Here is a 19,547-nt window from a genome sequence, read left to right as displayed (position 1 = left end):
AATGGACAGACAGGTATCAAATCAATTACCATCAGCTTAACGTCCTGCTCGTCTCGCCATAAAAAGTCATTATTGTAAAGTAGCTGTTATACAACGTGAATAACATCTAATCATCAAATTTGGTGCAGAAAATGCTGAAAAGGTGCGGTACGAGACAAAGGGCTTTTGTTTTTATAACTCTATACTTGCGGACAATGAGGCAATGTTTTTCATTCGTTTTATTTCAGGGCGCGTAATCAACTGTTATCAGCTTATCATAACCACTCGACGTTCCATACTGCTACGTTGCAGTTTATCATTCGCTCTTGTAAGATTATGCCGATTTTCGCGCGCTCATTAACCGCGTCTATTCAATGAAAAAACTCACGTGCTAAATACAATCCAATAGATGTAATATAGTTTTTCTAACAATGTAGGTGAAGTGCGTATTTTGATTGAAGTCCATTAGAAATCTCGCGTTTAGTATTAGTTCGGTTTTTATCGAGAATAATGCATATTGTTACAAATACTTAGTTACAAATAATCGTTCGAGGTTTTTAGTGGTAATATTTTAACACAATGTGTCGTAGTGTGCTGTGTATTTTGATATTTTATATAAAGTTCCGATCAATTGTTGTGAAGTTTTTTTTTTTATGACAATAAGGGACGACACGAGCAGGACGTTCAGCTGATGGTATTTGGCTCGGGATTCTTGAAAAGCCCAAAAAATTCTGAGGGGCGCTACAAATGCGCTCGTCACCTTGAGACATAAAATGTTAAGTCTCATTTGCCCAGTAATTTCACTAGCTATGGCGCCTTTTAGACCGAATCACAATAATGTATACACATTATTGCGTAATGGCAGAAATAGGCGCCGTTGTGTTACCCATAATCTAACTGGCATCTTGTGCAAAGGAGCCAAAGACTGGTCAAAAAATTTCCCATTTGTTATTATTGTTTATGTTTTCGTCATTTGAGTGCACGTTTCTTGTGTTAAGGTTGAACATCTATAGTGTATTTCGTCTCTACGTCTTTCCTTATCTTACGTATGTGTTATAGTGTCCTCTAATGTGATTCATTTTTCGTGTACTCGTAGAATCTACATTTGAAGGTCGCCGATTGCTAATGTAGTAAGTAACTTGATGGTACTAGTAAACACTGTCATATGACTCTCTGTTATTGTTTCAGTAGGTAATTGTTGCGGATGTCGTGATCTGCTCTATTAAGTACGCAGTTCGTTGGGCGTATAAACCGTTGCTTTCTTTATGTTTTAGTTGTCAAATTTAATGAAGAGTTAGTTGTTTCTTAGTAGTTATTTGTTTTTTACAGTTGTACAAATTATACCCACGCCTGTATTCGCATATCGCTCGCATTAACCCTTTTATTCCCGATGGGTACTCTTGAACGCCTCTTTTCAATGCAATATCTGCCGTGAAGCAGTAACGTGTAAACATTATTGTGTTTCGGTCTGAAGGTCGCCGTAGCTAGTGAAATTACTGGGCAATGAGACTTAACGTCTTATGTCTCAAGGAGACGAGCGCAATTGTAGGGCCGCTCAGAATTTTTGGGTTTTTCAAGATTCCTGAGCGTCACTGCATTGTAATGGACAGGGCGTACCAATTACCATTAGCTGAACGTCCTGCTCGTCTCGTCACTTATTTTCATAAAAATAATACTATCTAACTATCGCTATATCTTATTTAATCAGCAATCACACTGTTTTTTCAGTTTGTCTCTCGAATGAACTTGAAACACATATACAGTACGCGTTTTATTTATACAAAGAAAATTACCTACTCATAACATTGCCTTATACGAAACGTAATGTATTCGAGGTAAACTTTAAGTTATTCTGTTAAACGTTTGCACTTATTTTATCTGTAGTTGATTTAATCTCGCAAGAAAAACGCATCAGGCATTCTTATCTTACATGATCTGTGCAGTTTATCTGTTCGCCACGTTTCTGGTTATGGAGCCTCTCCTCTCAACATCACCATTACACGGTCATGTATGCGATACAGTGGCAAACTTAATATGTTGTGACCGCCAAAATATTAATTACAAAAAATAACACATGTTGTTGAACTGGCGTTATCTTATCAGTGTTAATAACATTTTTTACTGCCGCCGAATCGATCAGTGACTAAGGAATTGTCGTAGCATACGGGTCTTGTTGTAGTTTTGTTATAAAGTGTAAAGTTAGAGATTATTAATTCAATACTAGTACAAAATAGCTTCTAATATATATACCAGTAATTATGAGTTATTAATAACTTTCTATGCTCCTCGTAGTGTATGTTCTCACGTATTTTCTCCTGTCAAACTTGTGATTGTTCTCATCTGTCTGCGGCCGACGTCCAGTCTGCTCGCCGACAAGCCAATTGACAACCTTTGTTGCTTGTCCGTCCATCACAGCCTCAATTAATTCAGACAACGCTCCGCTTGTAGTCTGTCTTGTCTTCATTTACGAAATTTGTATGATCATCGTATGCGAGCTGTTTTAGCTTGAACCTCTTATACAATGGAAAGTTTTTGTTCTTTTGTTATAAAATATAAACTGTATTAACATTAATAACAGCATTAGTCAGTGTCAAGTGAATCAAGGCCGCCAATAAAACTCTTTAATTGATCCGATAGTGGGACATATTACGTGTCTAGATAATATGAAAGATAAACGTTTGGAAGTGAAACTAAGTGTTCGGAGCGACGGATCATTAAGCCGGAGTGGCCTCAGGGGTAGCACAAGAAGTAATCTTAATAACACAAACAACAGTAGTACCGGTCTGCCGGTGAGTGAGATATTCGCGACGGACCGTTACGCGGCGCCGCAGAACAGAGCTTTTGAGATACTTGATAAATATCGGCGACAACCGAGTCGGTACGGAAATGCGTATCCGGCGCAGAGCCTTCAGGCGTTGAACGAGTACGAACAAAGTAACAGATATTACGTCGTACCAGATAGAAATAGCTATGTGGAGTATTCAAAACCTGTAAGACAGGCCACGCTTAATGCACCGATTCCGAATGCGGGTTATCAGAGAGTGTACACCGACCCCTCGACCCAGGTGTACGGCACGCTACCACGCAACGGATATTACGTTCGGGATCGTGAGCAAGCTCCCGTGAATCACTCGTTACCCAACCGATCGCAGAGACGAGTCCGCATCTGTGAACGCCAGCCTGTTGTATATGGCTATGGTGAGTAAAACAATGCGTTTTTGAAAAAAAAATCCTTTATTTATTTCTATTGCAGTAAGGGTTGGAACGAGAGTGCTCGCCTTATGATAAGGCGACATTAAGTGCCAGCGACCTTGAGCGATATGAGTTCACGGCTGCCGGCCCGCCATCACATAGATGGAATATCAAGGCAATATTTTCAAAATTCTTGCTTGGAAAACAGTTTATATGCTTACAATCCTCGTTATTCACTACTAATCTGAATAAATTAACCTACACAAAAAAGTACAAGCTATAAGAATAACTTTTCTGAGAGAAGTACCAAAAAAAAATTAGTCACGCCATGGCCAAAATCTTGTTTAACTTCAAAGAAAAGTGATAGTTCAAAAAGGCTCGGCAGTGTTAACTATAACCAACAGCAAGCATTAGCAACCTACAAATAAGACTTAAGGATATTTGTAACAGGTATAGTAGTGTTCATAGCTCGAAATGCTATACTTTCACCACAAAACTTGTCTAAAAACACCATATTTGCGTGTTTCGTGCTTACTCTTCGCCTTAAGTACCGACAATAAGTGGTGACCATCAAATAGCATTACCCCTGTCACCAATATTAAGTCAACAAGTAAAAGTCACCAACCTAGCAATTAAACTTAAGTCCCTACCTACCCAAATGTCTCATTTCGTGGCAGCAGAAATAGATATGGTGGCATTAAGCACTGACCGGAATGCATATAATCACAATTAGTTTAGTGCTACTAAAATATTGGGTAGTACAATAGTTTTAATAGAGTTACCAAAGTCTATTTAGGTCTGGCAGTTTGTTATATCTCATAATATATATAAATTAGATGACAAGTTGTTTGTCCGCGATGGACTCCCTAAACTAATGAACAGATTTTAATAGGGATTACTTCATGGAGTGCAGTTTGGTCCAACTTGAGAGATAGGATAGTTTTTATTTCGATTTGGGACCCATAATTATTTTTTGTTCTATATATTTTGTGTTGTATGTACATATTTTCTATTAGATAATTTAGTGACGCACGGTTTGACAGTTCCGCTGTGAAACAATTTCATTATAACAACAGGGAGCATGTTTTACGAAATCATTCTTGATGTTTTTAAATATTATTGGCAAATTCCTATAAAACAGATTTTTTTTTATTATCTACAGAACAACGTCTGTCGGGTCAGCTAGTATGCATAATATATATATATATACACGATTACATATTATATTGTAATGAAATGTATGCTACATACTTTTTCGAATGAGTTAAATTTGTGGTTTTAAATCCAATTTTGACTAAAAATATCTGAATTTGAATTTGTCATCTCTTTCGCTTCTGAATTCGATCATCCGATTCGAAAGGACTAGTAGCTTAAATAAATTCACTTACAATTTAACTAACTCCTCACAGAAAACTCCTGCACAGGTCAGACATGGTATATAAATAAATTTGTTCAACAGTCCTCCCTCCTTATCTTATCAACTTAGCAAAAATACTTAAGCGAAATATACCATTTTAAAAGTACGGAAATCTTGGGCACTTTAGAAATAAGTTCCATAAAGTCCAGAGCGGTTGTATCATAATTTAAGCGCTTAAGATATCTTGAATATGCTACGAGGAGAAATTTGCCTTAGAAAGCTGCTTTGAATAGAAACCGATCTTGTCATCGGCTTGTAGTTTAAGTATTTAGCTAAATGTTAGGAATTTATATATAAAGCTACTGTTGTTGAGATAAAACGATCGAAAGTTACGAGATAGCCTTTGACTCCGAACATGTCTACGTGGTTATATTCGTTTAACTTGTTGATATCAATCGCAGTGTGGATTTGAGTTAAACCTCAATTGTTGTCACCCTCTTTGCTATGTTTTTTTTATGTAAGTTTGAGGTTTTGGCACTTAAATCGTTGGAGCTATTGTACCTCATTTATGTACTTGAAACAAGTACTTTAATTTAATCGGGTTTCCTATCTTAAATAATGGGCATGGACGCGATGCAATGTGATTTGACTGAATGATTCAGTCTATCTCTTACTTGAGATAGAAATCGTAAATATCGTTGACTTTTCGGTCCCAATAAACTTATCGACGGTAACTCACCTTATCCGTACACGCTGTCTGTCAATGGGACGACGTATAGCATACCAGCGATAGATGTTTGTATGGAAATAGCAATTCACGCGTCCCAATATAAGGCGATAAGAATGACTTATCGAGTATACTGGGACAGCTTCAAATTATTGACAGCTAATTACTGACAGTAGAAGGTAGTAATTTATCTCTATCTATAGATGGTATATTGGGAACGGTTGTAAGTCGATTTGAGATGGGTTATGACACAGATCGGGTTATTTAAGGTGGGTAACAAGTTTCAACAAACAAATATGAACCTCTTGCTGCCCACGTGTATATAAATCGTCGGTGCATTAAGAGCACTTGCGATATTTCAAGAAAGTGAATGACATTGTTAAAGTCATACTTATATTTTACTTGTATATACTTTTACTGTTATAAAAACATATACAAGTTAAATATAATTTGTTATGTGCATTATCTTGGATCTTGTTTGAACTCAGATAATTTACAAAACAAATGTGTTACGTAACTTAAAAGAATTGTTACAAACGTTTAAGGTTATTATAACATAAATGATAGACTTCGAATGGAGCGAACACCCTCAGGCTCTTTAATTATATTTTTCTATTGTAAGATATTTCATTGTGATCCATATTTATATATAAAAAAAAACCTGCTGAGTCTCTTGCACCGTTTTTCTCAGGTCTGTTTTCTAAGCACACTGTTTTGGATGGTAGTTTTTGACGTTCAATCATATGAATGAATAAAAATATTTGAATTTGAATAGGTAGAGGTCTATCGACATAAGCTAGAAGGTGTTTTTACAACACTTAGGTATATTTATGTATGTGAAAAGCGGCTCCAAGCTGACTTAACAATTAACCTTGACTAAAATACTTTATTCACAAGGTCATATTCTATTAGGTACTCTACCATCTTTGATATTGGTATTAGATGACGACATTGTTAGAGTAGGTATTGTAAATATAAATATTCATGCAGTGATATAAATGTGTTAAGTAATACAAGATGTGGGGCATCCCTCTAGGGATGGACAATAATAGAAAAAGGGTTGTCCCCGGGGCAATGGTGCGTTCTAAAGGGGTACGTGAGCCACTTGTTTCGCACCATCCAGTTACCGATACGATATTGTGCAGGACACAGGCTTCAAGTTAATGAGTGCCATAACCATGGCGGTCACCAAGTCTGTGGTCCGCGGTATCATGTGCTCTATCATGGAGTTCACTTTTAAAGCAAGTAAGCTAGTATTTTGATCTTTGATTAAAGCGAGTGTTACACATTTAAATAAAACACTATTAAAGGATTAAAACGCGTGTAATTGTAACTGTGTTTTTAAAATAGATTTTTGCATAAAAGTTACATTTTAACCGACATCAAAATAGGAGGAGGTTCTCAATTCGTCGGTATGTTTTTTTTATGTTTGTTACCTCAAAACTTTTTATGTTGTTAACCCAACGTTTCAAGACCTTTCCAGATCTCGTTTTCAGCGAGACTGGTCCCCCAAATCTAATGTAAAAACACAGTTACAAGTACACGCGTTTGAATCCTTTAAAAGTGTTTTATTTAAAAGCAAGTCAGCTGTTATATTTATTATCGAATTCAGATGATATTATATAAGATAGGAGATAGTTATATGTTTATTATAAATGACGTATTTAATTAGAACAATCAATATATAACAATAACAGACGAATCATTATGGCGCAATAAGCCCTTCCACAAAAACATGCTACCAATGTCTAAAACACGCTCTGTGGTCAAATTTTCAAAAATTTTTTAATATAGATTCACTCAAGTTCTGTGCAAGACTAAATGTAGTAAACATATAAAAATATTTTTAAATAAATCAAATTAAATTTAATATTTCAATGAGCAAGTTTTAATCATTATGGCGAGTTTTCGCAATAAGTGTTCATTATTAGTACGTATTTGTAATCGATTTTATTCGGAGTAAATCAAAATAATATGTCTAGGGAATGCCAACATCCATCCTCTGTCAAAAACTGTAATCTATATATATAAAAAAATGAATTGCTGTTCGTTAGCCTCGCTAAAAGTCGAGAACGGCTGGACCGATTTGGCTAATTTAGGTCTTGAATTATTTGTGGAAGTCTAGAGAAGGTGAATAAATAGGAAAATGCTGCTAAATTAAATAAAAACAACAAATTTGTTTTTCCTTTGATGTGTTCATACCATAATTTCTATGAGAGAATTTATTGACGCACGGTTTGACAGTTCTGCTGCGAAACAATTTCATTACGACAGCAGGGTGCATATTTTACGAAGTAATTTTTGATGTTATGATATATTATTGACAAATTCATATAAAAACATTATTTTATTTATTATATACAGAACGTCTGTCGGGTCAACTAGTTCTAAATAAAGATTCATGTGAAATAATTTCCCGAATGTAAATATTCAGATGCGCCACGTACCTACCCACTTTATCTGGAAAATGTACATACCGTTATATTATTATCGTAGCGTTCGATATCTCTAATGTGACTGTTTTTGTGAGAGCACAATACGCCGAGTGTGCAGACCGGTTCTCGAAGGTCGTCGGCAAAACAATTTCTTTTGTATTTTTATAACGCCCGCTATTCGCCTCGCGTGTTCCCGGACAACAACAAACTTTTAAGTTATTTACATGTTATTTATATGAAAGTTGCATTTTGATGTTATTATTCCCTCGTTTTATATTATTTTAAACTAATCTGCATGCAGGTATTATAAAAATTGTAATATAAAATTATATCAACATTGGTTTTTTGTTTGATAATAAGGAACTAGACGAGCAGGACGTTCAGGTGATGGTAATTGATACGCCCTAGCCATTACAATAATGTAAATCCATTATACTTTACTACATATATATATTACATACCATTGCAGTGCGGCTCAGGATTCTTGTAAAACCCCAAAAATTATAAGCGGCACAACAACTGCGCTCGTCACCTTGAGACATAAGATGTTAAGTCTCATTTGTTCATTAATTTCACTAGCTACGGCACCCTTCAGACCGAAACATAGTAATGCTTACACATTACTGGTTCACGGTAGAAATAGGCGCCGTTCTGGTACCCATAATCTAGCCGGCATCCTGTGCAAAGGAGCCTCCCACTGGTTCTTAGTTGCTACATTATGGAATTTACCACACTCTCAAATTCTTAAGAACACTCCCTTACTGTCCAAATAAAAAGTAAAGAAATCTAATCAAAATTATAATATAAACTTTCGTAAGCAAGAGCAGATGTACCGCTACTGTGCAGACCTCGCAGTCTGAGGTCAGATTGGCACCGGTCACCAAGAATATAGATTTGTACTGATGACGTCATCAAGCAACGGCAACCGTGATATCAGCAACGATTTGTGTCGTATTTCTGTGTCAAAGATGGACAAATAACCCGAGGGTCAATTGGTTGATCATTGAGGGTCATCATATCTTGACCTGCTCGTCAATGCGCTGGTAGCTCGTTAAAGAGTATTAAGAATTATTTTGCACGTTTCTAAAATAAACGAAAAGTAATTTGTATGTTAGCCAGAACCATATCATTTCAAATGTTTATAATAAGTCTTAAATACACACACACAACATTTTTTTTAAGTCATTAAAAATAACTCATAATTAAGTTGAGCTTCAATCAAATATAATCTGTCATTTATCATAAAATTCTCACCAGATGTGAAGCGTTACAAGCTTTTGTTTCTAACGGCCGTTCCCAATATACTATCTACAGATAGAGATAAATTACTACCCGCTACTGTCAGTAATTAGCTGTCAATAATCTGAAGCTGTCCCAATATACCCGATAAGTCATTCTTATCGCCTTAGGACGCGTGAATTACAATTTCAATACAAAATTCTATCGCTGGTAAGCTATACGTCGCGTCGTCCCATTGACATACAGCGTGTACGGATAAGGTGAGTTACCGTCGACAAGTTTTTTGGGACAGAAAAGTCAACGATATGTACTCTTTTCAATCAATAGAGTATTTTACATTGGCTGTAATATACAAAACAAATTAGTTTGTAAGGTGCTGCATCCAATATATGAGTTTTGTTCAATGTTAATAAAAATTGTATTAATATAAATTATCGAATATTGGATGTATCAACCTTCAGAGCTTGAATTCATTGTTTGTGTGAGGATGCTTCGTGAACATGATGGTCGTGATTACTGTCATAATTAGTAATCGCATGCCAACAATTGATACAATTATTTATTAACTATAACAGGTCGACCTGGCACCACACGCAGCGCCCGTTTGAAATCATGTATTATTTAAAATTAACACATTAAATTTATATTATTTACTAGCTGACCAAGCAAACGTTGTATTGCCGTCATAGTTAACAACTGTAGTTAATCTACCAAGTATAGGTAGCTAAAATTAAGTTTGTTTTTTACCTCCTGAGAATGTTAGAAAGATACAAAGATTCTAATTAGTAATTCATTGTAAACTGTTCTTTCAATTTGATTTCTGAACACGGGGGACACATGAAAGGAAAAAAAAAATTGTTGTTTTTATTTCATTCCGAAAATTTTCATATCTTTTCACCTTTTAAACCTTCTCTGGACTTCCGCAAATAATTCAAGACCAAAATTAGTCAAATCGGTCCAGCCGTTCTCGAGTTTTAGCAAGACTAACGAACAGCAATTCATTTTTTTTTATATATAGATTTATTATATATGATACTGCCGCACCGTAATAGATACCCCACAAACAATGTAAACAAAAATGTGTATCTCTAGGAACCGTTCTAAAATATTATGTCGTTATGTACTTACTTAGTATTATCAGATAGAAAGTACGGCGAGCAGCAGGTGGTCTGTGTAATCTGGATGAAATATTCAAGACGCGAATGCAATCATATTTTGAGTACAATTTCTTGCATCTACTGCTACAAGTAGTTACTATTGCTGCATTACTTTTTATTAATAATACATTGGTTCGTGTTTGTTGTTCTATTAGTAGAAGTAAAATAATATTTTAGATTTTTTTTTTTGAAAATAAGGGACGAGACGAGCAGGACGTAGAGCTGATGGTAATTAATATACATCCATATAATATAGTCCATATTACAATGCAGTGCCGCTCAGGATTTTTGACAAACCCAAAAATTCTGAGCGATACTACGAGTGCGCTCGTCCCCTTGAGTCATAAGATGTTAAGTCTCATTTGTCCAGTAATTTCACTAGCTGCGGCGCCCTTCAGCCCGAAACAATAATGCTTACACATTACTGCTTCACGGCAGAAATAGGCGCCGTTATAATCTAGCCGGCATCCTGTGCAAAGGAGCCTCGCGCTTGTAACTGGTTTATATAAACTAATTTTAACATCTGTAATGGAAATCTATTTCTCTTTGATTTTATAAGGAAAAAGTATTTTTGTTATAATTATGGGTATATTTCATATTATAACCATTCTGATGAAATTATTGTGTATTATTTGATAGTAAGATGGGTAACCTTTCATAAATAAGAAACCTGGTAGCTATTTACATACAACGTCGTCACATGGTGATACCATTGTCATCTATCATAATTTGTGACTCGAGATCGTCCATCATAGTCGACATACAACAAACCGTACGGAAAACAAAAACATAATATTATTAATTCATATTTAGCCTTGCAATATTATTGTTCGACAAGTCGAGTTATAATGACGAGTTTCAGTGGCACTAAGGCTGAATACTTAGACTTTGCTGAGACTTCACTTACGTAAGACTCAGCTGAGTATAAGCTTAGCATATACTTTCGTTTTTATAGTCATATGACAGCTAAAATTATGCTGAGCTTAAGTTAAGAACGCCCGATGCAAAAGTTCGCGTTTTATCACACTCTAACAGTCCTCTCTGAGAGTCAGCGGCACAGCCTAAGGCTTGTGCCCCTGTCTCTCATTTTGGAGGAGCCGGCTGGTTCAAACCCCGCCCCCACATACTACATGATTGATAATGCACTATTTGTATCAGAATACCAAGAAATTAAAAACATCATATGATAATAATCCGAAAATGAAATATAAGTCGGCTATAGCAGTGTGCTGAACACTATTGTTTTAGGTAAAGGAAATAAGAAAGTTTGGAATGTGTCCTAATTGAACTTAAATACTACCACAAAATGTAATCTATTAAAAATGTAAGGCAAGAGAACCGGACGTTATTTTCATCTACCTTAAATTAAGAGTTAAGTTAACGAAAACAGGCAGTGTTTATGCGTTGTTGATTTGAACAATGCATTATTTAACCTTATAATAATAACCTTAAGGCGACACTAAATGCCGGCGACCATGAGCGATATGAGTTCACGGCTCCTATGTAACAAAGCCAATATTTTCAAAATTCTTGCGTCGAAAATTTAACATCTTAACAGGCGCAAACAGTTTAATTGCTTACAATCCTCATTATTGTTTACTAATCTTAATAAATGTACCAACACAAAAAAGTAAAAGCTATAAGAACAACTTTTATGAGAGCAGTATACTAAACAAATGCATCATGCCGAGAAAAATACTTGTTTAACTGCAAACAAAACTGGTAATTCATAATAACTCTGGAGTGTTAAGTTTAACTAACAGCACGCATTAGCAACCTACAAGTAAGACTTGAGGGTATGTGTAACATGATAAAGTAGTGTTTATAGCTCCAAATGCTATATTTTCACCACAAAACTTGTCTAAAAACACCTTATTTTCGTGTTTTCTGCTTACTCTTCGCCTTAAATAATCACGAACTGTGATACGTTTTAGGCACACTACCTGTGCAGCGCTGAAAGCAACAAGCATAACAGATGAGCTGTATATACAATAGCGGCTCGTGATTCGCGGGATACAATAGATCAACTAAGTCTCGGGCAGACATTGCTTTCTGATTTCATTTCGACTCGGATTCCTTGCATTATCTCATAAAGGTCATTCGTGCTGTAGAGTTGTTATTTTCTTCAATAAATTATCGTTATCCATTTCGTTGTTTCTAAGTTCAGGCGTCTTTGTGGATAATATGAGAAAATGGCATTTAGAAATGCTAAAGTAAATTAGTATAGCGAGTTTATAATTCTGGCATAGTGTTGATCATTTATTTTTTCACTTATTTGTCTTCGTATTGACCACTTAACAGTGGGAGGCGCCTATTTCTGCCGTGAAGCATTAATGTGTAAGTATTTTTGTGTTTCGTTCTGAAGGGTGCCTTAGCTAGTGAAATCACTGGTCAAATGAGACTTAACATCATATGTCTCAAGGTGACGAGCGCAATTGTAGTGTCGTTAAGCATTTTTGGGTTTCTCAAGAATCCTGAGCGGCACTGTATTGTAATGAGCAGGGCCTATCAATTACCATCAGCTGAGCGTCTTGCTCGTCTCGTCTCTTACTGTCATGAAAAAAACACTAGGGTTGTTTTTAGGTACGGATTGCTGTAGTGGATAAAGCCAATGCGCGCCTTCACCAGAATACAGAGGTATAGATAATCGGTACCCATCTAGATTCCAGGATCTGTGTCATATTAAAGTGTTTTTAGAGAGGTGGACAGAGTCTTACCACAAGGTAACCCTCCTGCATATTTGTCCTCCTATGGGAGGATCGTCAAATTCAAATTGGCATTAGAAAGAGATCTAACTACATACTGATATCTAAATACTGTGTCAGTGTTTAAGTTAGGGCTGGTTACTGTATGTTTAGATCAGCTTGTTGATAATGAAACCGGTGCGATGAACTAGTATTCGAAATATTCGTTAATATTTTTTATATGTCCATATCTTATTTGATATTCAATTATACCTGTTTGTGAGTCAGGTTCGGCCGTGCATGCGACAAAAATGATTCTGATACAAGGCACGGCTCGTCAATCACCTGACAGCACAAATTACTAGTATTACTTTCCAAACCATATATTAATGTCGTAGACCGTAATTTGGTGTGGTGTTATGATGTTCACAGAACGCCTTTCGCTTCATAGTGATTACTTTAATATAGCACTGTTTTTTGTTCACTGTATTTGTAATCCGACAAAGTAATTCACCGCTGTCTGTGTCTCAATGTGATACGTTGTTAATCTTATAGCTGAACACGGCTTTGTCCGAACTTTCGCCACATATCTGCAATATTTATCATTTTCGCATCGGAATTATATCTCGTCCGACTAATCTGAATATACATCGTCTTGCCTTTTGTGTCGGATGGCCTTTCTCTAATTTATCCTATTATGTTTGTAAATCAATCTTATGCTAATTCCTTGGAGTTTCTATGATTGCTCAGGCGGTAGTCTCACCGCATGGCGAGTGATTAATATAGCCCATATAGACGAATGGTTCGTGACCCTGACTACTAAGCTAGAGGTCCCGGGTCCGCATCCCGGTAGGGGCAATCATTTATATGATGAATATGGATGTTTGTTTCCGAGTCATGAATGTTCATATGTATTTATGTATGCTTAAGTAGGTATATTGTATGTATCGTTGTCTTATACCTATAGTACAGGCTATGCCTAGTTTGAGGCAAGATAATTTGTATAAAAAAAATTTTAACAAAAAAACAACCGACTTCAAAAACACTAGACACAATGTGCACTAAAAAGTATAAAAATAATTGCGTATTTTTATACAATCTAATTAATTAATCTAATTCTAGATACGATTATTGTAATTTTTGGAATCGGTGTCCTTCCGCCGCGACTCGCTCTCGCCTCTCGCCTCCTCCCAACTCAAGCACATCTCACCTATAACTATGTATGTAGTAACAAACCTATCTTGGATGACACGTAAAAAGAACATACCGACGAATTGAGGACCTCCTCCTTTTTTGAAGTCGGTTAAAAAGTGTGTCAATATTATTATACTGAGCACAGTGATGGGTAGATGATGGCGCGGTTAACACCCTCCGTGGCGGGCAAAGATCTCGAAAGTGAACCCGTGAAATGAATTAGCGAAGCGCGGCAGTTACCCGACACCTACACCTCGCAACTAATCCGTATAAATTGCAAATTTATCTTATATGTATAGTATCTGCGTTTACTTCCCGTATAAGCTAATATTTCATGGCTGTTGAAAGTGTGCAAAATCGAAATTAACTTTTTGGAATGAAATTCTTTAACGCGTGTTGTATTGTAGCTGATATAAATTTCACTTTTGAACATATTGTGTTTCTGCCTCGCGATTAAAGCTTTGAGTCTACAATTCAATTCAACTCAACCCTAATGACCTAGCAAAAGAAAGATAGGGTTTGCTTGCATTAAAAGTGCGGTTAAATTATTTCTTTACTATTATATCCAGGGTATAGAGAGGGTTCTTTGACGGGTTCCCTGGTAGGTGGGTACCACAGCAGCGCCTTTGTCTGCTGTAAAGCTATAATGTGTCACCATTATTGTATTTTCTTGTGAGGAAGCTAATTGTCGCTAAGAGGGCAATGGAGAGGGCTGTGGTCGGAGTTTCCCTGCGAGATCGAATCAGAAATGGTTGCGAAACTGAAGTGGCAGTGAGCAGGGCACATAGCTTGACGGATGGGGCAGTAAAGACCTTGAATCGCGACCACGTACCGGAAGACGAAGAAGTGTTGGTAGGCCCCCCACAAGATGGACCGACGATCCGGTCAAGATCGCCGGAATACGTTGAATGAGGGCAGCGCAGGATCAATCGTCATGGCGATTTTTGGGGGAGGCCTTTGTCCAGCACGTCGGACGTCTTCCGGCTGAAATGAAAATGATGGGTTCAATCAACAATCCTGAGCTGCCCTACATTATAGTGGGCAGGACATATTACTTACTATCACGCGAACGTATCACTTCCCGCGTCACTTTTCCTCACAGTAAAATATAATAAAATAATGTAAAAATTCACCTAAACAGTTTACACATCACAACTTTTCATAGGAATAACAAAAAGTAATAAATAAATTGTTTCTTTTATTAAGAATAGCTCATTTTGTATCGCATTTCCCGCGCTATCCGCGTTGTTACGACACCAAGTGCGGCCTCGATCGCGATCGTAAGAAATTCCTAACAAACATCTCTTTACCGTTACTGAATAAAAACACAAAAAATACAATTGAGTAAACAAGTTTCGACACTTTCTACTACAACCATTGTATTTTTTTTTTAAATATCTATAAGTAATGTATATTTTATTATGATAACATTTTGGTTAAGAATTACTTTTTTATCAATTCATATTTTATTTGTTATGGTAATTCAAATTCAAATATTTTTATTATAGGATATGATATCATATCACTCTATTAAAAGTCAAAACTACCACCCATTCCACAATGTATGCCTATGAGAAGACCGGGTGCAAGAAACTCAACGGGCTCCATTATTTTTTCATAAAATTATGGTTGCAATGGAATATCGTGCAATAAAACTCATTATTTAATGGCCTGAGGGCGGTTGCTCCATTCCCAATCAAATATTCGTACCGTGAGTTAGTAGTTTGATAATCAATAATATATTAATTCAAACAACAGTTTGAATATACAATCGGTTCTACTTAAGATATCTTAAGTAAGTAATATGATAAATAACTTACAGCAACCTAGTTGATAAAACTCGTTCTAAAATCGGTTCATTTATTATTTAGTAATGTTAAATACAAAAAAATCTAAATGTAATAAAAAAAATACGTTTTTATGTATAAAGTTTACCAGTATAAATTTGGACTATATCTTGAAATGAAAAAATGAAATTGGCACTAGATTCTCGCCTTAAATATTTTATTTGGATTATATTAAAGTATTCACAATTTTATGTCGCATTACTTCCATATGAATATGTGAGTCAATTTTCGATTAATTATTCTCCAGAAAATGCAGCTTAAGAATTTTATTTTTGGCAAACATTTAAAATAGATTGAAGTGCTATATGCGTGGCCTAATCCCTAACTTTCACCTCAATACCTTATGGTATTTGAAAGATGTGGCAAGTGTGCACAATCTTCTAATTCAAAAATGTATATTTATCGTATGTCGCTTATAATATGAAGGAGTATTCGTTTTAGCACATTTTAACATTATACGACTATAAAACCGCTGGCTACATTTTATTTATGTTATTGCATAATAATGGCAAACCAGAATACATCGACTAGTGATAATAACGATCAGATATTGTCATGAAAGAATATCTCTTAACACTAGTTAAGTGTTAATAGAATAAATATTATAATATCTGGACGACCGAGATTTGCTCGGATTTTTAAGAATGTACAAAACTTGAACAAAAAAAAAGTAATAGGACATCTGGATTCGAACCTGGGTCTTCTGCTTTCCGGATCACCCAATGTCCCATCTGAGCTATTATAGTCTTGTATATAGTGGCGAAATCTAGTAGTAGCTGTTTCTCGTATAAAAGTACATTTTTTTAATTTAAAAGATCTGGCTAGATCGATTTATCGCCCCCGAAATCACCTGTATACTAAATTTTATGAAAATCATTGGAGCCGTTTCCGAGATTCAGATTATATACACTGGCCTTCAAAAGTATCACACTTTTAAAATAAGAATAACGTTTTAAGTTCACAAGATATACTTTCAAAATAAAAAGGACTCCAAAGAGAATTTAATTTTGTACATATAAACTATATAGTCGGTAACCTTCTTTTAAGAATTGGCTGAAAAAAAACTTCAAAAACAAAACCATTCCATTTTCAAAGTGGACGTTTCCGAATTACAATTTTACCATTCACATTTTTCTCTCAGTTTTAAATTTTTTATTTGGTGGAGGCAGTGTACATGTATGGGATGGCATATCTTCAGAAGGTCGCACAGAGCTAGTAGCCATAGAAAATGGCACCCTCACTGGGCAAAGATATGCTCAAGAGATTCTCAATGAGTATGCAGGGCCGTATTTAGCAAATATGGGTGATGCATCGATGCTGATGCATGACTAATGCCCAGCCACACACGGCTCATATCGTACAAGAGTATATTCAGGAGGTCGGTATCAGCGTGATGGCTTGGCCATCAAGAAGTCCTGATCTCAACCCGATTGAACACGCCTGGGATGAGCTTGGGAGGCTAGTCAGAAATCGCAGACCACCACCTACTACCCTCAGGGCACTAAAGCAGGCCCTGGTAGAAGAATGGGAGAATATTCCCCAACATCGGCTCCGAAACCAAGTGTTCAGTATGCCAAACCGGCTCGAAGCTGTAATCAGAGCCCGAGGAGGCAATACCAATTATTAAAAATTAAATAACATGTAATACATTTTAGTTGAATTTTTTTTACACTAAACTAAAAATGTCTATTTTCATTATTTTATCTTTTTTAAGTTAAAAATGTTACTAACGTATAATTTTATTTTCTAAGAATTAAAGCCTATAAAATTTGCAACAAAACGTTTCTAATCTTAAATCTCTACCTTCTTTAGTTAAGAAAAAAAATTAATTTGAAAAGTTGAAAGTGATACTTACTTTTGCAGGCCAGTGTATGTATATACAAAAATTGCTCGTTTAAAGATATAAAATTAAATTGAATTCTTGATATGCTGTTAAACTTTTCCAAGTGCATACTATTGTAGTTTTAATTACAGAACGTTCTTAAATCAATAGAAAGTCCGCTAAGATCCTGTATAATAATATACTGTTTAACTAAGAGTTTATAATGTCCTGGTATTCAAGTTTCTCTCGATGTAAATTACAGCTCTTGCTCGTTTCTTGTCCACTTAACGTACCGACTTAATCCCTAACGAGTATGTGTCCACAATAACATTGTAATTTATGTTAAGTATTTGTTATAATATGTGGACTGTGAAATAGTTCACTGGGTTTCTGTTTAGAGAGCTCTTTGTGGGTCGCTGTTAATCTTCTACTGTCGAATGTTTGAAATGTATTCGACAAACTTGAATGTTTCAAGTAGTGAAATTCTAATTTGGATGCAAATAATTGATGTTATGGATCGATAAGTAGCAACAGGTTGGTAGTATTCAAATTCAAATATTTTTATTCAAAATAGGATGTGAAAACACTTATTGAAGGTCAAAAACTACCACCCATTCCAAAACGAATGCCTCAGACCTGAGAATAACGAAACTCTAAGGTTGCTCTTTTCAAAACAGAATGGTATTACAAGTTCTTATTTTCAATAAAATTTACAAATCATTTCAATATCAATATAGGCAAAGTGATGCAACAAAAAAACTCAAACGTGAATTACTAAATGCCGGACACGAGTAAGTCAAAAAAATGTAAATTAATAAGTAAAAACATACAGTACAATACAGTAGATGTAACAATTTACACATACCGTAAATAAAATATAGGCATTGTGCGAGCATTTTATTCGCTTTTATATATAAAAAATACATAATAACTTTAATTAAAAAAAAAACCGAAAATAAAAAAGACTTCCCGGAATATTTGAACATGATTTTGACCCCCTTCAAAACGTAGGATTGACTCAAAATTTGGCATACTTATGAAAAATAAATAATAGTTTAAAAATAAAACTTAAAAAATACTTTAATAGAAAAATCCCACTTAAACATAGAAAATAAATCTCTTGGGATTTTCTATAAAAGCGTATTTTTTTTATTTTTTTTTAAACTATTATTTTATATGTGATCTTAGATTACGGTTCGAGCTATGCGTGAGATATCATTCATTGATAGCACTGTTTGATAAAAATCACACAATGCTAATCCGGCAGTATAATTGTGGGAAGACGTTACATATTTTATATTCGGAAATGAAATAGAAATAATTCAGAGGAACACAATGGTTGTAGAGGTGATGGGAATATCTCACTTATCTCTTGGTTATCTGTGCTGTAATCCCTACTTAATATTATAAATGTGAATGTAAGTTTGTTTGTTACGCTTTTCTTATCACCGGAGCTACTGAACTGATTTTGATGATATTTGGTACAGCGATAGACTAGGGCTTGGGAAAGGACATAGGCTACAATTTATCCCGCAAAAATGCATGGTCCCCGCGGGATTAGTGAAAAATTTACTTCGATACATCGAGCTAAATATTCGTTCGAGCTATAACTATACCAATAGTAGGTTTAGTTTGCAATACCAATCTTCCTCGAAATAAGATTAATATAATATGTTGGGAACGGGAGCGAAAACGGGAATTGGAACTGGAATAGGACATGAGATTTTGCTTGCTTGTGTAAACGTGAAGCTAATATAATAATTTTATTGACAAATGCAATAAATAAGAAAATATTTTTATGATAAATCCTTTAGTGGTATTAATGTGGAACCACCATTAGCTAATAGCCACTGCACATTTATACTGCAGTTTGAGTTTTTTTTTAAGATAAGAAAGTAACGGGTCATGCAACAC

The 19,547-nt window shown here is 35.4% G+C and overlaps 1 protein-coding gene across 15 annotated transcripts in view; it reads left to right on the top strand.

Annotated features, from left to right (window-relative positions):
• Nucleotides 1-19,547, top strand: part of LOC126965600 (protein lap4) — a 155,256-nt gene that overhangs the window by 86,461 nt on the left and 49,248 nt on the right. Inside the window, exon 1 of one of the 15 annotated variants that reach the window (XM_050809245.1) lies at nt 2,137-3,177. The exons of the other annotated variants lie outside the window; for them this stretch is intronic. Coding sequence (XP_050665202.1) covers nt 2,643-3,177 — 535 coding nt within the window. The 5' untranslated portion in view covers nt 2,137-2,642. Of the gene's footprint in view, nt 1-2,136; nt 3,178-19,547 lie in introns of those variants that run through there. 15 annotated transcript variants of the gene reach the window in all.

Source organism: Leptidea sinapis, chromosome 8, assembly GCF_905404315.1.
Source record: "Leptidea sinapis chromosome 8, ilLepSina1.1, whole genome shotgun sequence".
NCBI classification, from domain to species: Eukaryota; Metazoa; Arthropoda; class Insecta; order Lepidoptera; family Pieridae; genus Leptidea; species Leptidea sinapis.
Note: the sequence above shows the minus strand (reverse complement) of the source record. Positions and strands in the feature narration are given on the sequence as shown.